This window comes from Macrotis lagotis, chromosome 5 (assembly GCF_037893015.1).
Source record: "Macrotis lagotis isolate mMagLag1 chromosome 5, bilby.v1.9.chrom.fasta, whole genome shotgun sequence".
Classification (NCBI taxonomy): Eukaryota; Metazoa; Chordata; class Mammalia; order Peramelemorphia; family Peramelidae; genus Macrotis; species Macrotis lagotis.
This window is the reverse complement of record NC_133662.1, coordinates 42,070,485-42,091,621: the sequence shown is the minus strand read 5'-3', so window position 1 is coordinate 42,091,621 and position 21,137 is coordinate 42,070,485. Positions and strand designations below refer to the sequence as shown.

At 35.6% G+C, this 21,137-nt stretch overlaps 1 protein-coding gene across 1 annotated transcript in view; it reads right to left on the bottom strand.

Moving 5' to 3' along the window:
- BEND6 (BEN domain containing 6) overlaps positions 1-19,609 on the bottom strand; it is a 33,471-nt gene extending 13,862 nt beyond the window's left edge. Inside the window, exons 1-4 of the mRNA XM_074190002.1 lie at positions 19,414-19,609; positions 19,150-19,289; positions 15,002-15,097; positions 11,950-12,124 (exon numbers count right to left, since the gene is read on the bottom strand). Of these exons, the coding sequence (XP_074046103.1) occupies positions 11,950-12,124; positions 15,002-15,097; positions 19,150-19,289; positions 19,414-19,609 (607 nt within the window). The remainder of the gene's footprint in view (positions 1-11,949; positions 12,125-15,001; positions 15,098-19,149; positions 19,290-19,413) is intronic.
- Positions 19,610-21,137: the final 1,528 nt, after the last annotated feature.

Sequence of the window (21,137 nt, the reverse complement as noted above, 5' to 3'; positions counted from 1 at the left end):
GGCCTTCTTTTAGGCTTCCTGAAAGCAATATGATGATAATGATGGTAGTGATATAAAAACATCTATCTAATCCCAGCAAGGGTGCCACACTACTAGTTGTTCTGAAATTGTTCTTTTGTAATGAGGGGAAAATCTCTTTCTCCATGTCCCAAAATGCTATCTTCTGTAAGGTTGCTTTGAAGTGATAGAACTTAAATTGCCAAGGTAGGAAGGCCCAACAAAGCTGGAGGGTCTAAAACACAGTTTACCTCAATTATCTTTGAAGTACAAAGGACAAAGACTTTCATATTGTTTTCTTCTTGGTGAGTGACCCGAAAAAATTTTCTCTCTAATCTTCCAGAACCTGGGATACCTCACAATTAGCAAACAAATTTCTAGAGACTTCACCAATGCCACCACCAGATTCATGAAGGCCAATCCTGGTCTATTTTCATTTATATAGTCCATCCCTCACTTTAATGATCTCATCATGTTCCAATACTGCAAGATTATTCCAATTGTTCTGGACAGAGCCTAACTCAGACTAGTCTGGTAGTTTAAATCTGATATCATTCCACACTGTAGACTGTTACAGTTAACAAAATGAGACTTAGTCATGCCAATGAGGTATTCATCAAGGATAGACACTGAGAACCCCTTGATTTGATTCAATTGGATAGCTCCCACTGGGAGCATTTGAGATCCTCCAATTCTTTGGGCTTCTTAGAGTCAGGTGATGACAAAGTAATTTTAACAGTCTGAACTCTTTGGTCCCCAGAGACAATCAATCTCAAGGAATGTCTCAGTACCTTTTTTTTTGTTTTTTTTTTTAGGTTTTTGCAAGGCAAACGGGGTTAAGTGGCTTGCCCAAGGCCACACAGCTAGGTAATTATTAAGTGTCTGAGACCGGATTTGAACCCAGGTACTCCTGACTCCAGGGCCAGTGCTTTATCCACTACACCACCTAGCTGCCACTTCTCAGTACCTTTTAAGGAAAAATTAGACTAAGAATGCATGAGAAGAGGCATTTAGGATATTGCTCCTATCACCATTACTTTAGTAATTTTTATCTTGCTCTGCATTAGTTTATGCTAGTCATCTTATACTCCTGAGAATTTATTCTGTGAAAAAATTAAAGCTATTAACATATAGAAATGTTCTAAATCACTATTATAAAAAGAAATACAAATTAAACCAATTCTGAGATACCATGGCATACTTATCAGATGGGCTAATAAGAAAGAAAAGGGAAATGATAAATGTTGGAGGGGATGTGGAAAACTAGGACATTATTGCAGGGTTAGTAGACTTGTGAACTGATCCAACTGTTTTGGAGAACAATTAGGAACTATGTCCAAAGGAAAATAAAACTTTGCATACCCTTTGATTCAGCAATACCACTACTAGGACTATATCCCAAAGACATCATAAAAAAGGGGTGAAAGACCCACTTGCATATTCATTGAAACTCTTTTTGTGGTGGCAAAGAATTGGAAATAGAGGGGATGTTCATTGATTGGGGAATGGCTGAACAAGTTGTGGGTATTTGGATGTAATGAAATATTATTGTTCCATAAGAAATGATGAGTAGGCAGATTTCAGAAAAATCTGGAAAGACTTACATGATCTAATGCTGAATGAAGTGAGCAGAACCAGGAGAATATCATTCTTAACTTCTTATGGCATAATTATATTTCCAATATTCCTTTATTTTAGTTTTTTTAGTTTTTGCAAGGCAATGGGGTTAAGTGGCTTGCCCAAGGCCACACAGCTAGGTAATTATTAAGTGTCTGAGGCTAGATTTGAACTCAGGTACTCCTGACTCCAAGGCCAATGCTCTATCCACTGCACCACCTAGCCGCCCCTCAATATTCCTTTAAAAGAGGCAACAAAGCATATTAAATCCAACTGACCTTGGAGCCTGGGCTCAGGTTTTACCTTCAACACATACCAGGGTTAGTAGACTTCTCATGTCATTTAACCTCTTATCACTTTAGGCAATTCTTAAGACTTATAAGTTGCAGAGAAGGAACCTTTGAAACTGCATTAGTAAAAAGAGTTTTCTGATCAAGGGCACCACTAATTTCCCATCAACAGATCCACTTACTATTTGTAGGATTGAAGACTGCTGATTCAGCTGCACTGGCAATTCCAGAGATCAATTCAATATGGAAAAGTTTTCACAAAAAATCTCTTTAAAAAGCTGGGCCTTCTTTTAGGAGACTTCCTGTGAGCCATTTGATGATAATGATAGTAGTGATATAAAAATATGAAATCCCAGCACAGCACTCTCTATTGCCAGTGAAATTCTACATTCATTTATAATTTGTTTAACCAATCCTCAGCTGATGGATATCCACTTGTTACTATCTTTTAAAAGTGTTGCTTTGGATATTTTAGTATATTTAGGACTTTTCTATTTTTATACTTGAGGATATCAATTATGGATGTCAAGTAGTAGGATCTCTTGGTCAAAGGTTATGAAGAGTTTAACAACTTTTTCTGATAATGCCAAATTGTTTTCTTGATTAATTTTCATTGTGTTTGTCTTACCACAACCATTTCAAGCAACCACTAATTCTGTCTTATCAAATTTGCTAGTATGATGGATAAAACCCAAGAGAACTGTAGTTTTCATTTGCTCTTATTCTATTATTAATCAGTCAATAAACATATATTAAATGCTTGCTATGATAGGCACTTAAAGTAGTTTTTCATATATTTGTGGGTAATTTACATTTCTCCTTTGAAAAATTGTTCAAATTCATAGTCCATTTATCTATTATTGTGGAATGAATCTTGGTCTCATATTATTTGTATCAATTTTCTGTATATCCTATTTATCAGACTGATTACTGTCAGAGTGCCTCCCCCACCTGACTTGATTTCTCTTCTTGTTTTCAGTGTTTTCACTGACTATCCAATATATTTTGTAATATCTTTCCTCCACTCTGAAAATTTCTGTCTTCTTTCAGTATTTAGATCAAAAGTCACCTTATGAAGGAGGCCTTTCCAGTCCTCCTAGTGTTAATGCTTTCCCCTCTAACTTTACTTTTCTTCTATTTCATATTTCTATCTAATTATATATATTTGTTATCCCCTCCATTAGATATTTTAAGATCCTTGAAGTCAAGAACTGATATATATATTTTTAATCTACATTTTTTATTTATTTTGAGTTTTACAATTTCCCCCCTAATCTTTTAAGAACTGATATTTTTAAAAGAACTGTTTTTATTATTTCTTTTCATTCTTAGAGTTTAGTTTAGTGTCTGGCATATTTTAGGCATTAAATAAATATTTATTCATTGATTATTCCAGATGCATTGACTTTGTTTATACAAGAGCTTTTAAATTTCATCTTGTTGAAATTTTCTGTTTTATCTTTTGTAGTCACCTTATTTCCCCTCCTTAACTAGAGAGTTCATATTTTGGCAATAAACTTCAGTTTATTTTAAAAACATTAAGAAATAACATTATGGGAGGGTGGAGCCAAGATGGTGACAGGAGAGAATCCTCTCTTAGGTGCTCTCTCTCTCTCTCTGATAAAATAAGGACTCTAACTAAACTTTCTAGAGACAGAACCCACAGAGGGATCTAGTGAGGCAATTCTCCAGCCCAAGGTAACCTGGAAAAGAACAGAATGGCTCTGCTTCATGGGGTTAGAGGGGCAGCCCACCAGAGTGAAGAAACTTCAGCCTCCTGGAGGCAGTCCCAGGGCACTGGGAATTGCAGCTCACGGAAGCAGGTGGGGACAGTTTCCTGACCTACACTCCAGGGGAGCACTGAGCATAACTTGGGGAGATCAGCAGAGGTACCTCTGCCAGAGTGAACTGGTGAAGCCCACTCCTCAGGGCACTCAGCAAGCAGCATGGCTGTGGCAGCCCAGATCCAGGAACCAGAAGCAGGTGGAACCAGTAATCAGGAGCCCCCAGGCAAATCAGCCTTGGGTACTCAGCCTAGGTAGGAGAGTAGAGAGAGACTGCCAAGGTCTGTTCTTTGTACTTGTAACAGGACTCTAGGGCTCTGACCACATTCAGATCCTGCTCATAGTCTAGGCCCCCATAGAACAGCAGCCCTCCCCCACCTCAGCCCTGTGGCAGAGGGGTGCACTTGTGGTCATTCACAGACCAGGAGGGAAGACAGAGCCTCACTCATGGAGATCCTTGACGGGGGGTCCCAATAATACTCAAAAATTCAGGAAGCACCCCAAAACCAGGCACAGGCTGGAGAAATGAGTAAGCAGAGAAAAAAGAGGAATACCATTGAGAAATACTTTGTCTATGGTCCCAAGAATGATCAAAATACTCAATCTGAAGATGAGGAAGTACAAGCTCCTGCATCTAAAGACTCCAAGAAAAATAGAAATTGGGCTCAGGCTATGACAGAGCTCAAAAAAGACTTTGAGAATCAAGTGAGGGAGATGGAAGAAAAATTGGGAAAAGAAATGAGAGAGATGCAGGAAAAACATGAAAAAGAAGTCAGCAGCTTAGTCAAGGAGATCCAAAATAATGCTGAAGAAAATAACATTTTAAAAACCAGCTTAGGTCAAATGGATAAAATAGTTCAAAAAGTTATTGAGAAGAATGCTTTAAAAACCAGAATTGGCTAGATGGAAAAAGAAATAAGAAAGCTCTCTGAGAAAAACAAATCATTCAGATGTAGAATGGAACTGAAGGAAGCTGCTGATTAGACAAGAAATCAAGACACAATTTTTCAAAACCAAAAGAATGAAAAATTAGAAGAAAATATGAAACATCTCAATAAAAAAAACTGATATGAAAAACAGATTTAGGAATGATAATTTAAAAATTATTGGAATACCTGAAAGTCATGATCAGGAAAAGAGCCTTGACATAATTTTCAAAGAATTACTACAGGAAAATTGCCCTGATATCCTAGAAGCAGAGGGCAAAATAGAAATGGAGAGAATCCACATTTCCCCCCCGCCCAAGAAAGAGATCCTAAAATACCAACCCCTAGGACTATTATAGCCAAGTTCCAGAACTCCCAAATCAAAGAGAAAATATTACAAGCAGCCAGAAGGACACAGTTCAAATATCGTAGAGCTACAGTCAGGATCACACAGGACTTAGCAGCAACTACATTAAAAGCTCATAGGGCTTGGAATATAATATACCGGAAGGCAAAAGAGCTTAGAATGCAACTGAGAATCAACTACCCAGCAAAACTGAATGTCCTCTTCCAGGGAAAAAAGATGGATTTTCAATGAACCAGGGGAATTTCAAATGTTCCTGTTGGAATGAACAGAGCTAAACAGAAGGTTTGATCTTCAATTACAGGACTCAGGTGAAGCATGGAGATTGGAGGAGAGGGAGAAAATATGAGGAACTTAATGATGATGAACTGCATGTATTCCTGTATAGAAAAATGACACTGATAATACTCATATGAACCTTCTCAGTTAATAGAGCAGGTAGAAGTAGCTTTTATAGATGAAGCACAGGAAAAAGCTGAATTTGAAGATATAATACAGAGTAAAAATGGAGTCAATGGCTAAAAGGGAAATGTAATGGGAGAAAGAAAAAGGAGAGGTGGAATAGGCTAAAATATTTCATATAATTTTTTTTATTGCAATGAGCTATTGCAATGATATGGAAGGGGGGAAGGCAAGGTGGAATGAGGGAACCTTTGCTCTCATCAGAGGTGACTAGGAGAGGAAACAGCACATATACTCAATGGGGTATAGATATCTAGAATAAGAAGGAGAGAAAGGGGACAGGGGAAGCAGGGGAAAGTGAGTGATGGAGGAGAGGATGTGCCATGGGGGGAGAGTGGTCAGATATAACACATTTTCTTTTTTACTTCCTGCAAGGGGCTGGGATTGGATGGCCTGTCTGGGATCATAGGGCTGGGTGGATGCTGGGCCTAATGGGTGGTATGTGGTCTCAGAGCCTCTTGACCCCAGGTCCAGGGATCTGTCTGCTTCACCACTCAGCTACCCTACAGCACATTTAAGAAGAGGGACAGAGTGAAAGTAGAGAGAAAATATAGTATATGGTAGTGGGGAAGTACGAATGGAGGGAGTTGCGATCAGCATTGGCAATGGTGGAAAAATATGGAAGTAACTTTAGTGATGGACTTATCATAAAGAATGTGATCTACCCACGACAGAGCTGGAGGTGTTGGAACACAGACTGAAGCACATATTTTATTATTATTATTTTTAGGGGGGGGTGCAGGGCAAATGGAGCTAGGTGATTTGCCTGGGGCCACACAGGTGATTGTTGGGTGTTTGAGGCCGGATTTGCACCTGGGTGCTCCTGACTCCAGGGCCGGTGCTCTGTCCATTGCGCCACCTGGCTGCCTACTATTATTATTATTAATTTTTATTTTGGGTCTTTTTTTTTTTGTTTGTTTTTACAGGGCAGTGTGGTTGGGGTGGCTTGCCCCGGGTAGCGCAGCTGGGTGATTGTTAGGTGTATGAGGCCAGATTTGGGCTCGAGTGCTCCTGGCTCCAGGGCTGGTGCTCTGTCCATTTCACCACCTGGATGCACCTATTATTATTATTATTATTATTATTATTTTAATTTTTTTCTCTTTCCTTTATCGCTTATGCAGGTCTATGTTTTTTGGGGGAGAGGGTATTATGTTTACTCTTAAGCAAGAATATTTTAGTAATATATAAAAAACATTTGTACAAAAATAAGAATAAATAAATAAATTAAAAAAGAAAAAGAAAAGAGGCAGCAGAGAAAAAAAGAAATAATATTATGAGTGTTTTTCAAGATTAAAGTCCTTGTTCTCACTTTAATAAAAAAACTTTATTAAGCCATAAATAGAAGAATTAATCAGTATTTTTAAGAGGGATATTAATTAACTGAGACTAAGATCATTAGAGACTTAAAAAAAGAACCTTCTACTTAACATTGGCTGGAAAATAAGCCTAAAAGAAGGGATTCCAGTTTCCTAACACATCTGCTTCTCTGTACAAGGTTTCTCAACTGGCACATAAGAGACAAATTTGGTACAACTTATATATAAATAGCAAGTCTGATATTTCTCCCTACGTTGTACAGAACTTATTTAGCATGTGGACTTGTTCTGTATCTGGACTAGAGATATCAAACACATGGTTGGGGGCTAAATGTAGCTTAGAAGTATAACTCAAACTAGATTAAAATGTAATTGGGAATTATGTAACAACATAAATTTAAAAATTAAGTACAGATAATATTATATATTAAAAACTAAACCAATATGCAACCTACAGAAATCCATACATGTAGGTGAGTGGCTCCTATTTCTATTTGAGTTTGACTCCACTAGTCTAGACAAGGATCTGGTAGGAATTGCAAGAAATACTACAGTCACAAGAAAAAAATACTTTAAAAACGACAGGAAACCTATCCACTAGCTATCCTTAGTCTAGATTCCTGCCAGAAAGTAAGGTCTAAACACAGATTTCCTGAGTTGGTAAGGTTTGAATCAGGCTCCTGAGAGCTGATTAAGGTTGAGGCCACATATACTCCACTGTTTAGAAATCAGAATGGAATGTCTAATGAAAAAAAAAATAGAAGGAACATCAGATAGGAAACAGTATTTAAGAATGATTATTCCAAAAAAGGGCAGCATTTAAAAAAAATTCTTCACTTAATAAATATCAACTTCAACAAGTCCTTCCACATGTAGCAAAATAATAGGGTTGTACATGAATTGTACATCTCTGTTATTAAACTATTAAGCATTTCTATTATTGTACTAATTATCATTACCTTGAATATTAAATTGTGTTTCTATTAAAAAAAGAAAAGTTAGTCTTCCTTTTGAAAGATGAGCATGTAACTTTCAAAGCTTCCCCATTTGTCTGTGATTTTGTATTTTATATTTCACATATTACAGAAATGGAATTTCTAAGAGTTTAAACAAATGGAATTGATACTTTAGAGATGATCAGGCTAAAAAGTTTCAAATGAAAGATCCTTTGATCCAACTTGTGCACTCAAAGCGTTTTTAAAAATTGATTCAATAAATGGTTGCCAGCAAAAAATAAAGAAGTGTTATTGTGTTCTTTATATATTTAATGAAACTGGTTCAGTAAAAAAAGGATTTAGTTCCTTCCAGATTTAAAAACTCTGTGTGTGTGTGTGTGTGTGTGTGTGTGTGTGTGTGTGTGTGTGTGTGTGTGAAAAAGAAAAGAATCCGCTAACTGAGCAGTTTTGGTAAGTCTTGTCTTCAGCTTGGAACAGGAATTAATCTTTTGGGAGATGGGAAGTGGATTTGAGATGTAAGTATATTTAGTATAAGGTATTTCCAAATCATGAAACTCCCTCTACTGGTTACCTTCTTGAAAATTTATAGTCTTGGAGATTTATCCAGAGCACTGGAAGATCCTGTGACATGAATCTAAATTTCTTTAAGGAGGGGAATTAACTGCTTAACTTTTAGACATAATATTAAGGAAATAAAGCACCTCAGGGGAAAAAAAAAGCAAGCAAAATACTTTTGTAGAAAAGACAATACTTTTCTCTTTAGGCTTGGTTCCAGGAATTAGCCTTTTGTTCTTTAGAACAAAGAGTTCTAATGGAAATGGCAGAAATAGGATGACATTGATGGCCATGACAGATCCTTAGAATCAATGAAATGCCAGTAAAAGTTTAACTCCCTTATCTTGTGCCTGGTATGGGCAGGCACTTTACACATGATTTTTTATTTCTATTTCATGATTTTTGTCTCCTATAAATTATAACCAGTCATAAGTGATCCGTGATTCATGTATATTAATTAATTACATGGTGATGGTGGTGGTTGGGGGGAGTGCAGTGGGGGAGTGCAGTGGGGGACCTCAGGGACTACCTTGGTATACAGAGAACTAACTAGGTTAGAGGTTTAGACCTCTATCCAGAATACTAAGTTTTTCTAGATGGGAAATGAGTCAAATGGGATAAGAATCTTAGGGTTTTAATTTTCATAATTAACTTTTGTGAGGAGTTAGGTAACATGTTTTATCGTGAATCTATGGAATTATGCCAAATTTCCAAACATTGCCAGAAAAAGACACCTGTTGCTTACAATGATTTATGTGACAAAATGATAAAATGATTGTAAACCTGGACATTTCACTTCTCACTCAGTAGCAAAGTTATATAATGAATTTTAGATATTTTGTTTAGCCCACCTCTGGTGCTACCTCCACAACTTGCACAAGTACTTAAAGCCTGCATCCCCAAGAGGGTGAATGAGTGACTACTCTAGGGTTCTAGAGTAGGGGTAACACTGTGAAACTTCCCCAATAACATTGTAGTTACTGAGCCTTTACTAATATACCTGTCCTTAACAATTAGCTCTTCAAAGGAAGTAAGAACAGTTATTACAAAACATTCTTTCCAAAACCTGGGGTACTTCTACAAATAAACAGTGTTCTTTGTTCAAGAAGGCCTTTCCTGAGTTCATAGTCAACATTCTTCTTTGATATATATTCCCTGAAGCTGCCTTCTTGCTTGATGTGTCTCATCAACTCCAGTGAGATACATTACCTTTAATTTGTCCAGTTTCTCTGGTCAATGGTGGGGGGGAAGGGAAAGAGGGTGGAATATAATAACCCCCTCTGTGTTTATTTTTCTCTACTTCTTCTGCTGGCTGGTACAGGCACAAGGGCCCACCTTGACAAAATAGTTCCAAATCTGTAATCTTCCCTCTTGGATTGGTTTATTCCAAGATTGATACTCTCAGCTAATCACATTGCTTTCTTTCTTTGCCTAATTCGAGAGGTTTGCATTTGATATAGTAATTAGGGTTTAACCCTATCTTGTTTACTCATTCAAACCTGATCCTGTATGATTTACATTGTTGTAGAATTATAGGAAAATTCCTTGATACCCACCAAGGTATACTTTGTGATTACTTTTTAGAATTAATGATTGATTGATTCTATGATCCAGTCAAAGGGGCTTTGGCAACTAACTTAGGCACCTATTATCTATAGATTTGTTATGGAAATAATATCCTAAACCTCTATCTCTATATAAGTTGGGCTCGTTTTTTCCTTATGAGATATTGAAACCAAACTTGAGACTTGGTCCAGGCTGTTGACATCACTTTCCTGTCATCTGAAAACCCTTTAACCACTAGGAGCTCTAGGAGTTCTCTGAAGCTTGGTTGGCAACCTTTAAAACTAAACTTTTTAAAGTTTAGATTTCTGTTAGAAAGAAGACCTAGAGATAAGTATAGACAATGATGCTATGCCTTTATATGTGAGGTACAAAGTGAAATTACTTTATATTTTCCTCTGAAAGCAACCAGCATGAATATCAAAATTGAGGGGTAAAGGGAAATAGTATCCTCAGTAGCATGAGATTCTGTCCATCTTAATCTTGATCCAAATAGATATACTTATATGCTAATGGATTGTTTTTAACAGACTACCTAAAATGTAGTATAGAAGTTTTCTTCTATCTTTAGAAGGCACTTTTTAATATTTATTTATTTATTTATTTAATTTATTTATTTAATATTAAGATTCTTTTTATGATGTGACTCTTCATGTAAAAGTTGTTTATTGGGAGCGGCTAGGTGGCGTAGTGAATAGAGCACCGGCCTTGGAGTCAGGAGTACCTGGGTTCAAATCCAGTCTCAGACACTTAATAATTACCTAGCTGTGTGGCCTTGGGTAAGCCACTTAACCCCATTGCCTTGAAAAATCTAAAAAAACAAAACAAAAGTTGTTTATCCTTCATGTAAATATGGTATATTGTATAGTGAACAAGATGTTGACTTAAAAATATTTTCTGACAAACTCGTTTCTAGTTTTCCTAGCAGTTCTCATTAATTTGGGAATTCTGGCCACAGGAGTTTGGGTTCTTAAGTTTAGTAAGAAGTAAAGAAGGAATAAGGATTTATATGGCTCCTACTATGTACAGTAGTATGCTAAGCATTTTTCAAATGGAATCTCATCTGATCCTCCAACAACCCTTCAAGGAAGGTGTTACCATTTCCCCATTTTGTAAGTGAAGAAACCGAGGCAAATAGGAGATAAGTAACTTACTCGGGGTTGTACAACTAGTAAATATCTGAGATTGGATTGAAAATTAGCTCTTCCTGTTTCCAGACCCAGAATGCTATCTACTGTTCCACTAGCTTCCTGTAAGCATTGCTACATTTTATTATTTCTAATTCTTATTTTTTAATCTGTTTTACTGATCTTTTTTCTTTTAACCTGTATCAAATAGTTTTGATAATTGATTCTTTATAATTTCCTTTGAGATCTGATTTTGCTAGACTTCCTTCATTCCTATTTTTAAATATTATTTCCCCAGAAATTATTGATCTTTTGTTCCTCCAAATGAATTTTTTATTATTGAGACTAGTTGTATAAAGTAACGCCTTGGCAGTTTGTTATAATACATGATCTGAGGACTAATTCAAATCAAGCTGTCATTTTTTATTTTGGTCAAAGCCCAATCAAAAAGAGTGAGTATTTACTTTTCTTTTGTTTCTATAAAGAGTCTTTTGTTCTGGTACTCAGTGATACTTTTTGAATCTGGCCTCTGACACATATTGACTATATGACCCTGGGTAAGTCACTTAACTTCTCAGCATTTAGAAGTCACCCTCAAAAACATTAAATTACATTTAGTTGCTGATTTTCACTGTAAAGAGGATTTTCTCACCAGGAATTTTGACATCAAAGAAATCATAGAATCTTATATAATTTATTTATTTAAATAAGTCCTCAGTATTTCCAGGAAAATAACATCCAAATATGTTACACATTTGGTAGTTATCTTGAAGAGAATTTCTCTTTCAGTTATTTTCTCTTGATTTTTGATAGCACCATGTAGAATTTTGTAAATTCTTTTTATCTTGCTACTAGACTTCTTAGGATATAATTTTGTTGAATTATTTATAGTATTAAATGTTTTTGTTATTCCTAAAGTACTCTTTAAATTGTTTTTCATTCATATAAGGCTTTTCCATTCATCCAAAATATCAAGTTCTTTCAGATTTTACCTTGAAGTGTGACCAGTGATTGCCTAAGACGACAGTTTTCTGTCATGGTGTCAGAGAGTTTCTGTTTCAGATTTTTTATTTTGGCACACAATTCCACTTTTGATAACTGGATTAAAGACTCTTCATCATCACTGCTGCTTTCAGTGGGCAGAAAAGCAGTTCCAGAAGGTTCTCTCTTTCAAAAAAAATGGAGGAAGGAAGGAAGGAAGGAAGGAAGGAAGGAAGGAAGGAAGGAAGGAAGGAAGGAAGGAAGGAAGGAAAGGAAAGGAAAGGAAAGGAAAGGAAAGGAAAGGAAAGGAAAGGAAAGGAAAGGAAAGAGTATTAAAGAAATATTTCATGTCCCTAGTCACATCATCTATGAAATTATATTTCACCCATCTCTTACTAGGTGTGTGACCATGAGTAAATCTCTAAACTTCTCAAAACCTTATAGGTAAAATGGGGATGAGACTTACAGAGCTTACCTCATAGGACACTTGAGAGGATTAAATAGAACATGTAAAATACTTTCCAAACTTAAAAAAATAACTTATTGTTATTTTTTATATATAAAACTTATTGATGGTAAACCTTTCTGTATAACTAAACCTTTTGTTTTTAATGTAGTATAAGTGTACATATAACACATAACAAACCCATACAAATTTCTTAAATCCCCTAAAAGTAGATGCCTTTATAATTTTTTAGAGATGCATGATTCTATCACTATGGATATTCCCTCCACCAACAGAGGTAGCAACTCCTCTAGAGTTTTTGATAGGTCATGTTCAAGAACTGATCAGTGGTCAATTGGTAATGAGTCTTTCCCAATTTACCCAAACTTGTTCTTGTATGCCTGAAACATATGCCATTCCCTGACTCATTTTGTGCTTTAAGAAAAGTAATGAATAAAGACATAAGTATAGATCCCCCAGACTCTGTTTCTTATAGACTACCAAGCAGGTTTTGAAGAAATGATAGACACTCTAAGTCACTCTAATTATTTACTGAATTTCAGGAAAAAATATATGTGGCATATGAATTTTGGAAACCTTTCACCCATCTCCAGAATGACAGTTTACATTTCCTAATTAAGGAAAGGAGTTCAGAAAGGATTAAAGAATCAATCAGAGGGATAACTAGGTATCACATTGGATAGAGTCAGGAGGACCTGAATTCAAATGCAGACTCAGACACTTAATAATTAACCTAGCTGTGTGACCTTGGGCAAGTCACTTAATCCCATTGCCTTGGGAAAAAAAACAACCAAAAAACCCCAAAACAAAAAGAAAAAGAATCAATCAGAAAATGGAAAGAACAGAGGAATTATAAATTTAATGCAGATTATAGTTATATTGGTCTATATAACTTTACAAAAGGCAGAAAAATATTTACATCCATCAAGTGATTAAAAAAAACAACACTACAGTTATCTCTTCCACATCATGGGGGCTAAAGTAGTGCTGTTCCCCCCCCCCCCTTCCTCAACCACCCCCCATCCCCTCCAGGTTTGGAAAATCTGAATAAAATTTTTTGGCCCTCCTTTTCTATCAGATAAGTCTCCTGATTTTACAGATTTGCTTTTTTCCCCCCTTGATATTATACATACATTTTATTTTATTTATTTTAATTTTTACAAGGCATTGGCTTAAGTGACTTGCCCAAGTTCACACAGCTAGGTAATTATTGTCTGAGGTGGATTTGAATTCAGGTCATCTTGACTCCAGGGTTGGTGCTCTATCCACTGTGTCACCTAATTGCTCCTATACATACATTTATGCATTTCTGAGTTTCTAAACTTGCAAAAAACTCCCACTCAAATTCCCATTTAATTTTTTATACTGACCCGCAATATATCAAAATGAAACCATGACACTATGTCGAAGGCATAGCTGTCCTTTCAAATGTTTCATATAGATGAAGGTTAGAAGGGTTGGATGAGTCAGAAAATTGGATGAGACTAGTTAAAATGAACAGTAAAAATGAATAAAAAGAGGGAGGAAATGAGTAGAAAGAAGGAAATAAAAGGGAAAAGACTATTACTTTCCTTTTAACTTATTATTTTATTATCATTATTTTGCTACTTCCATTAGGATTAGAAAAGAGTATGCCTCTTCTATTCACTAGTATGCAATTGCTTGGGCAAGTTTATTTGAATTCCCGAGCCCTCTCCCTCACCCCGCCCCTTTTCATTGAGATAGAGAGCTTTTGGTTAATTGACATAGAGAACTTTTTAAGGAGAAAAATTCTCTCCTATTACATTCAGCAATTGTTCTGCATTTTGTAGTGTCAGAAAGTTTCCTGGGCTACTGAGAGGTTATGCTTGTCTGCCCAGTATGTCAGGATGTTAGAGACTGAATTTGAACTCAGTTCTTCATGATTTCAAAGTCAGTTTGCTATCTAAACTTCCTCTCATATCTTTAGATTTGAAATATTTTTAAATTATTTTTTCAAATAATAAGCATTTCTTTTCTATCCTTTCCACATACTCCCAAGTGAAAAGATAAAAGAAAAAGAAGCACCTTGTAACACATATTATATTTAAATTTTAAAATAATACAGAGGGTTGTGGATTGGTTAACTGTTATATTTGTAGAAAGTATCTCTAAAGAAATAATAAATAGCATACAGGTTGATGTGCATTTGTGCAGGCTGATAGATTTTTTTCAAATCTATTTGTAAGAGTCTCAAGTGATTATCAAATAATAAGGATGGTGACAATGAAGGTCATATAATTCTTCTCTTCATCTAGCATAATAATAATGATGCACATCTGTTATAGCTAACTCCTGAAAATTTAAGACTTTATTACTTTTCATCCTGAATGAATGAATAAATGAAGAGATGTACAAATCTACTAAACAGTTAACATGAAAGCTTTGAAACTATGAACGACTATAATTTTTGAATATTATTGAACTCATAACTATAAATCTTTAAAATATTCACATATTTGTAAACTATGACTCCTTCTAGTACCCCTCTAGGTGGGTTCCTTTGCTCTATGCTCAGGACAATAGTTTCTGGTTTTTCATTTCATATTGCTGAAGACTGTTGAAGATGAAAGATTTACCAATTTATCTGTCAAAGGTGTTTCCAGTTGATTCAGTGTATTAGCAGAAGAATCCTGAAGAGATTTGTTTCTTTTTGTGTTCTTTGTTAGCTGTTCCTGAAAGATGTATTTTAACAGTGTTTATTACATTTAATTTCATAGTAATTGTGATGTCTAGAAATAAGGGAAAAAACTTTAAATTTCATTAAATCACTTTGAAAAACTAAAAAGTAACCTAAATTCCAAATTTTAGAAAATTTGTGTCACTATCTATAATCCTTATTTAATTTCTTTCTTTTTTTTTAGGCTTAATTTCTTGAAAATGTCTGTGTACCCATTATGTACTTGGAACATAGCCAGCAGCTTAAAACATATTTGTTGATTGATCATTTGTTTGTCTGAATTTAGAGAGCCTTCCCCAGGTGTCCTGGATCCAGATAGCTCTGGAGAAAAAAGTGACTTTGCACAGCCCCTCACTTAAATATAACTCACTTGCATGTCATGGTATTACACCCCTGATTGTCATGATTATCTTCAAAAAATCAAAGACAAAATGACAATAGTCTGCATCTAGCTCTTACTAAATGATAATACATAAAGTGTCAAGTAAAAATAAGTTGAATATAGAATCAGGGAAAAAAAGAATCAGGAAAACTGATTTGGAAATAGGTTTGGCCACTTTGTAACTGTATAATAATAGGTCATTTTTTTGATACATCTATACTTCATTCTTTGAAGTGAATAAAAATAACTGCTTTGACTATATCACAGGGATAATCTGAAGACAGCAACTGGTAAAAGTAATATATTTGTGTTTCTGTGGGACAATTCTTATTTTAACAAGGTGTCAAGCTCAATATTTTTACATATCAGAGCTTCAAAGTCCTATGGCACTAATGGCCAAAGAACAGACTGTTGATCTTGGAGTTAGGAAGACTTGACTTCAAATCTAGTCTCAGATACTTACTAGCTGTGCGACCCTGGACCCAAGATGATGATAAAAATAGTACTTTCCTCATAGAGGCTATTTGTCCTCAGTTTGAAGAAGACCAGGACACCAGAGAGTTATTGTGAGGATCAAATGAGATAATATCTGTAAAAAAGTTCTTGACAAAAATGCCTAGTACTTGAATACATATGAAGGTGCTATTCTCTCTTTATCCCTCTCCTCCACCTATAGTAAATAAATGAGTTTCTCTATCAATTAACCAATAAACATTCATTAATCACCTGCTATATTTCAGGCACTCTGCTAGGTGCAGAGATAATAATAGCTAACTTTTATATAAATGATGATAAGAGCTAACATTTACATAGCATTTACTATGTATGGGACATTATGCTAAATGCTTTGTAATTATTATGTTAGTTAATCTCACAACAAACTTGGAAGGAAGGTGCTATTATCCTCATTTTACAGTTGAGGAAACTGAAGCAAAAAGAGGTTAAAAGACTTGCCAGAAGTCACAAAGCTAGTGTCTCAGGCTGGAGTTGAACTCTTCCTAACTCTAGGTCCAGCACTATCTGCTGCAACATATAGTTGATTTCCAAGTACAAAAGTGAATAAAGATTTGCCATCAAAAACTTTCCATTCTATTAGGAGAATCTGTGTTCTCAGGTAAGGATATACAAGATATATATACAGAAATGTATAGTGATTTAGTGAGAATGAGGGATACTAATGTCTAAGGGAATCAGGATAAGCCTTTTGAAGGAGATGATTCTGGAGGCTAACCTTGAAGGTAATTAGGATTTTTAAAGAGACAGATAAAGAGGAAGGTTATTCAAGGCATCAGAGATAGCCTGTACAAAGGAATGGAATCAAGAGGTAGAATGTTATATTTGAGGAAAACAATTAGGGTGAAGCATAGAGAGATGTGAGGAGGGGGTAATTATATCAGTCTGAAAGCTAGGTTCAAGCAGTTTGGGAAGCCAAAGAAAGGAGTTTGTATTTTAACTTTAAGACAAAGGGGAGCTATTTAAGTTTGGGATATGTTTGGAGAGGGGTGGGGATAGCTGAAGGAGGTCAATTATGAAGCTATTATAATAGTCCCTGTGAAAGGTAGACTTAGGATGGCAGTGGTGGTCTGTCACTGTTACTCAATTGCTATATACAAAGCATTATGCTAAGTCCTGGATATAAAAAGAAAGGCAAAAGACAATTCCTTCTCTTTAGTAGTTCACCTAATTGGGGGAGACAAAAAAGCAAAGTACTACGTACAGTCTATGAACAAGATAAACTGGAGATGATCAATAGAGGCATTTGTTGTTTTTATTCAGCAATTTTTTGGTTGTGTCTGACTCTTCATGACATTCAGTGATTAAGGCTAGAGGAGAAATTAGGCAAAGAATAGACTCTTTTTACCTAGTCAAAAAAAAAATCAGTCTGGGAAGGTAAATCCAGAATTCTGGCAAAACAGAAACAATTGCTATTTATTCTTATTATCAGGCCACATCCTTCCCTGTATGTCCAAACAGTGTTCTTTGTCTTTACCATAACCTTTAGTCCCTCATGCCCTTTGTCCTTTTCCAGGCTACCTCTCCTCCCTTCTCTTGAACCCTTTAAATCTTTTATCCTTTTGCCAATTTTCATTCCTCAATTACCTTTGCTGCCTTTGCTCCTACCCATATGCTATTGAGTGAAGCTGGGGGAAAAAATTACAAAATTGTTGACTTATTCCACCATAAAACTTATTAATACATAATCTCAACTGTATCCTTACTGCTACATGATAATTCTTCTATACCTCACTATCCACTTACCACAACAGCTCTTTGAAACTTTTTCAATGCACCTCAAACATTTCATCTCCTCCTCTCTCCACCCTCTCAGCTGAGAATCTCATATTTTACAGAGAAAAATGAAGACTATATACTATAACCTTCTCCCCCTCCCTCATCTCATATCCCTCTGCTATCATCTTCTCCTTTACCTTATGCCAAATAAATAGGTGACCCCCACCTTACCAAGGCAAATTATCTCTAACTGCACAAGTAATCTCATTCCATTCCCTTTCCAGCAAATTGTCCCCCTTATTGCCACTATTTTTTTCTTTGATCTCTATCTACTGTTTTCTTCCCTACTGCCTACAAACATGACTCCATCCTCAACAATGCATCACATGATTCATCCATTATCACCATCCCATGTCTCTTCTCCCTTTTGTAGCTAAACACCTTGAAAAGGTCATCTATCCTAGGAGTTTCTACTTCCTTTTTTCTCACTGTCTCCATACTCCTCTACAATCTAATCATTTAACCAAAACTACTGTCTCCAAAGTTACTAGCAATCTTTTAATTCAGTCAATCTGACACTTGCTATTGTTGTTTGTCCTGTGTTCTCAAAGGGGACTGTGACATCAAGAAGGTGATGTAATGACTTATAAATGGATTTCATAGTTTATAACCTAAACGTGGAGCACTTGTGATAACTGTAGATGATTGAAATGAAATAGAGGAGTAGTTAATGAGAAAAGAGCAATATGAAGAAGTAAAAGATGAGTGTTTGGGGAAATATCAATATGTATTTTGAAGTTACCTAGACTGAAGGCAGTAGTTAAGGAAGGAGAAAAGACTGATGGTGGGTAATCGCCAAACTCATTGAAGAAAGAAGGGTAATGTCAATACAATAGCTACTGGAATTTGGATTGGGTAATAGATATGAATTGAGTGAACTTCAAAGACAGAGACATTCCTGAATCCAAGGTGGTAGAGAAAGATCATGAAAGAGACAATGGGGAAGAAGGAATATTCTAATTTCCTTTCCTCCACCCAGTGGGTGAAGGAAAATGAGTGAGAATGGAACTAGTGCTGGAAAGGGTGCTGGGAAGCTGCTTCATCAGAAAAGAGTCAGGTCCCGCTGAGGAGAAAGAAGTTATGTATACTAGAGAAATTGTTGAGATGGAATTGATGTGACTGGGCTCTTAATTTATAAATTTGCAAATAACTTTTCTTCCCTGCTTTCAGTTTATTATTAATAGTAACCAAAGAATTCATTTGTTCATAAAACTACCCATGTATACATTTGGGTTTGGAACCTAGTGTAAGAAAATAGCTCTTTGTTCAACTCAACTATGCTCATAAACTACTGTGAATAGCTACTTAGGCAGGATAAATTAATTGACAAAGTGCTGCAGAATTAAAATTTTTTAAAATTAATATAAACCAACCTGTTCTTGATCATTTTCCCTCTCTTCATTCTTTGAGCCTAGTGTTTCAGATTGTTTCCTTTTACCTTTTTGAATGCCTTCTGTCTTTTCATTTGCTTCTAAGATTTTCTGAATAATCACAACCAGTTCTTGAGGATCATCTGAAATGGAATTGGGGGGAGAAGGAAAATAACAAGTGCAGATGATGCCATCTGCAGGTAGTCAAAATCACCAAAATGTTTGAGGGAAAGAAACGAGTGAAATAATGCTGCATAATTCACTTACCACTCATAGATAGTACTTTAGCTAACTGTTTCTCAGTCTTTTTTTCCTCCACTGGCCAATTTACTAACACATTTTCATTTGCTTTTATTAGACTTGCAATTTCTTTGTCATCACTGGGAAGGTCTTGAATCCATGAAGTCTCTCCTACACGGAGGGAATTGTCATTTGCAAAATCAAAGAGTGTAAACCTTTTCATCTCTGTAAATTTTTCTTGTCAAGGAGTTTTGCATAAGTCTAAAAAAAAGAAACAATACACATTTATGTATTCCTAGTGACTTGGGAGATAATTCTTAGTTTTCAAGAAAATATAAAATGAATTATAACAGACCTGGCCAAGAACAAGATTTACAGTGATGAGGTCCCAATTAATGACTATTCAGAGGTTTATTGCTAGCAACACTGAAGTCAGATTTAAGGAACTTTCCTTGGAGGAGGAAAAAAACAAAAAACAATGAATCATGCTGAAGGAAACCAAGAAAGAAACTGTTAAAGCTAAGAGTCTATTTCTTAATTCCCAAGCTTTGTGGTTGTTGTTGTTGAAGTAATTTCAGTTGTGTCAAATGCTTTGATCGAATTTAGGGTTTTCTTGGCAAAGCTATTGAAATGCCTTGCCATTTCCTTTGCCTATTCATTTTACAGAGGAGGAAACTGAGGCAAGAAAGATTAAGCGAATCGTCTTGCATCACAGAGTAAGTTAAGTATCTGAGATAAGCTTTAGAGATGGAAAAAAGGTAACTGTAGATTGGAACTGTTCTTTTTTCTTGGAGTGGGGGAAGAAGGGGGCATAAATGTGTTTCACCCATATGTATTGTTGTTTATGTATGTAAGAACTCAGATTAGAAAGACTGAAAGTAGAATTACAGATGACAACCTCCATGATTTTGGTCTTTAAAAAAAATAATTAAATTAAACATGTTAACCTCTAGAGTTTGGTCTCAAGGAGGAACAAAACAGAATTAAGTTAACATACATACTTATTAAGGTCTGATGAGTATACAGACATGTGTGGGCCCAGTTAAAAAATCAGACCCGCAAAATGAAGTTTGGAAGAGGGATTCTTAAACCTTTCCCTAACATAGTAGGGCTTTACAGCACTGCAGACAACAAACCACAGAATATAAGTTCACTTTATATAATGGTAGCTGACATTTGAATAGTATTTTGCAGTTTATCTCATTTGATTCTCACAACAATGCCTGTAAATATTTTTTCTTTTTTTACAAAAAATTTTCTTTTAAAATCCCCCCCCCCCAAATTGCATGCAAAAACAAGTTTCAACATTTACTTTCAAAACCTTGAATTCCAAACTCTTTCTCTTCCTCCCACCCCACTCTTCCTATTGAGAAAGCAAGTTACTTGAAGTAGGTTAAAGATGTGTCGACAAGGGGCAGCTAGGTGGCAGTGGATAAAGCACTGGCCCTGGAGTCAGGAGTACCTGGGTTCAAATCCAGTCTCAGACACTTAGTAATTACCTAGCCCTGTGTCCTTGGGCAAGTCACTTAATCCCATTTGCCTTGCAAAAACCTAAAAAAACAAAAAATAAAAAAATAAAAATGTGTAGACAAGAAAAATTATACAATAGTCACATTGTAAAAGTAAATACAACCCCACCTCCCCATAAAGAAAGAGAAACCTCAAGAAAAAAAATAACATGAGAAAAAAGTATGCTTCAATCTATATTCAGATACCAGCAGTTCTCTCTTTGGGATGAATAGCATTCTTTA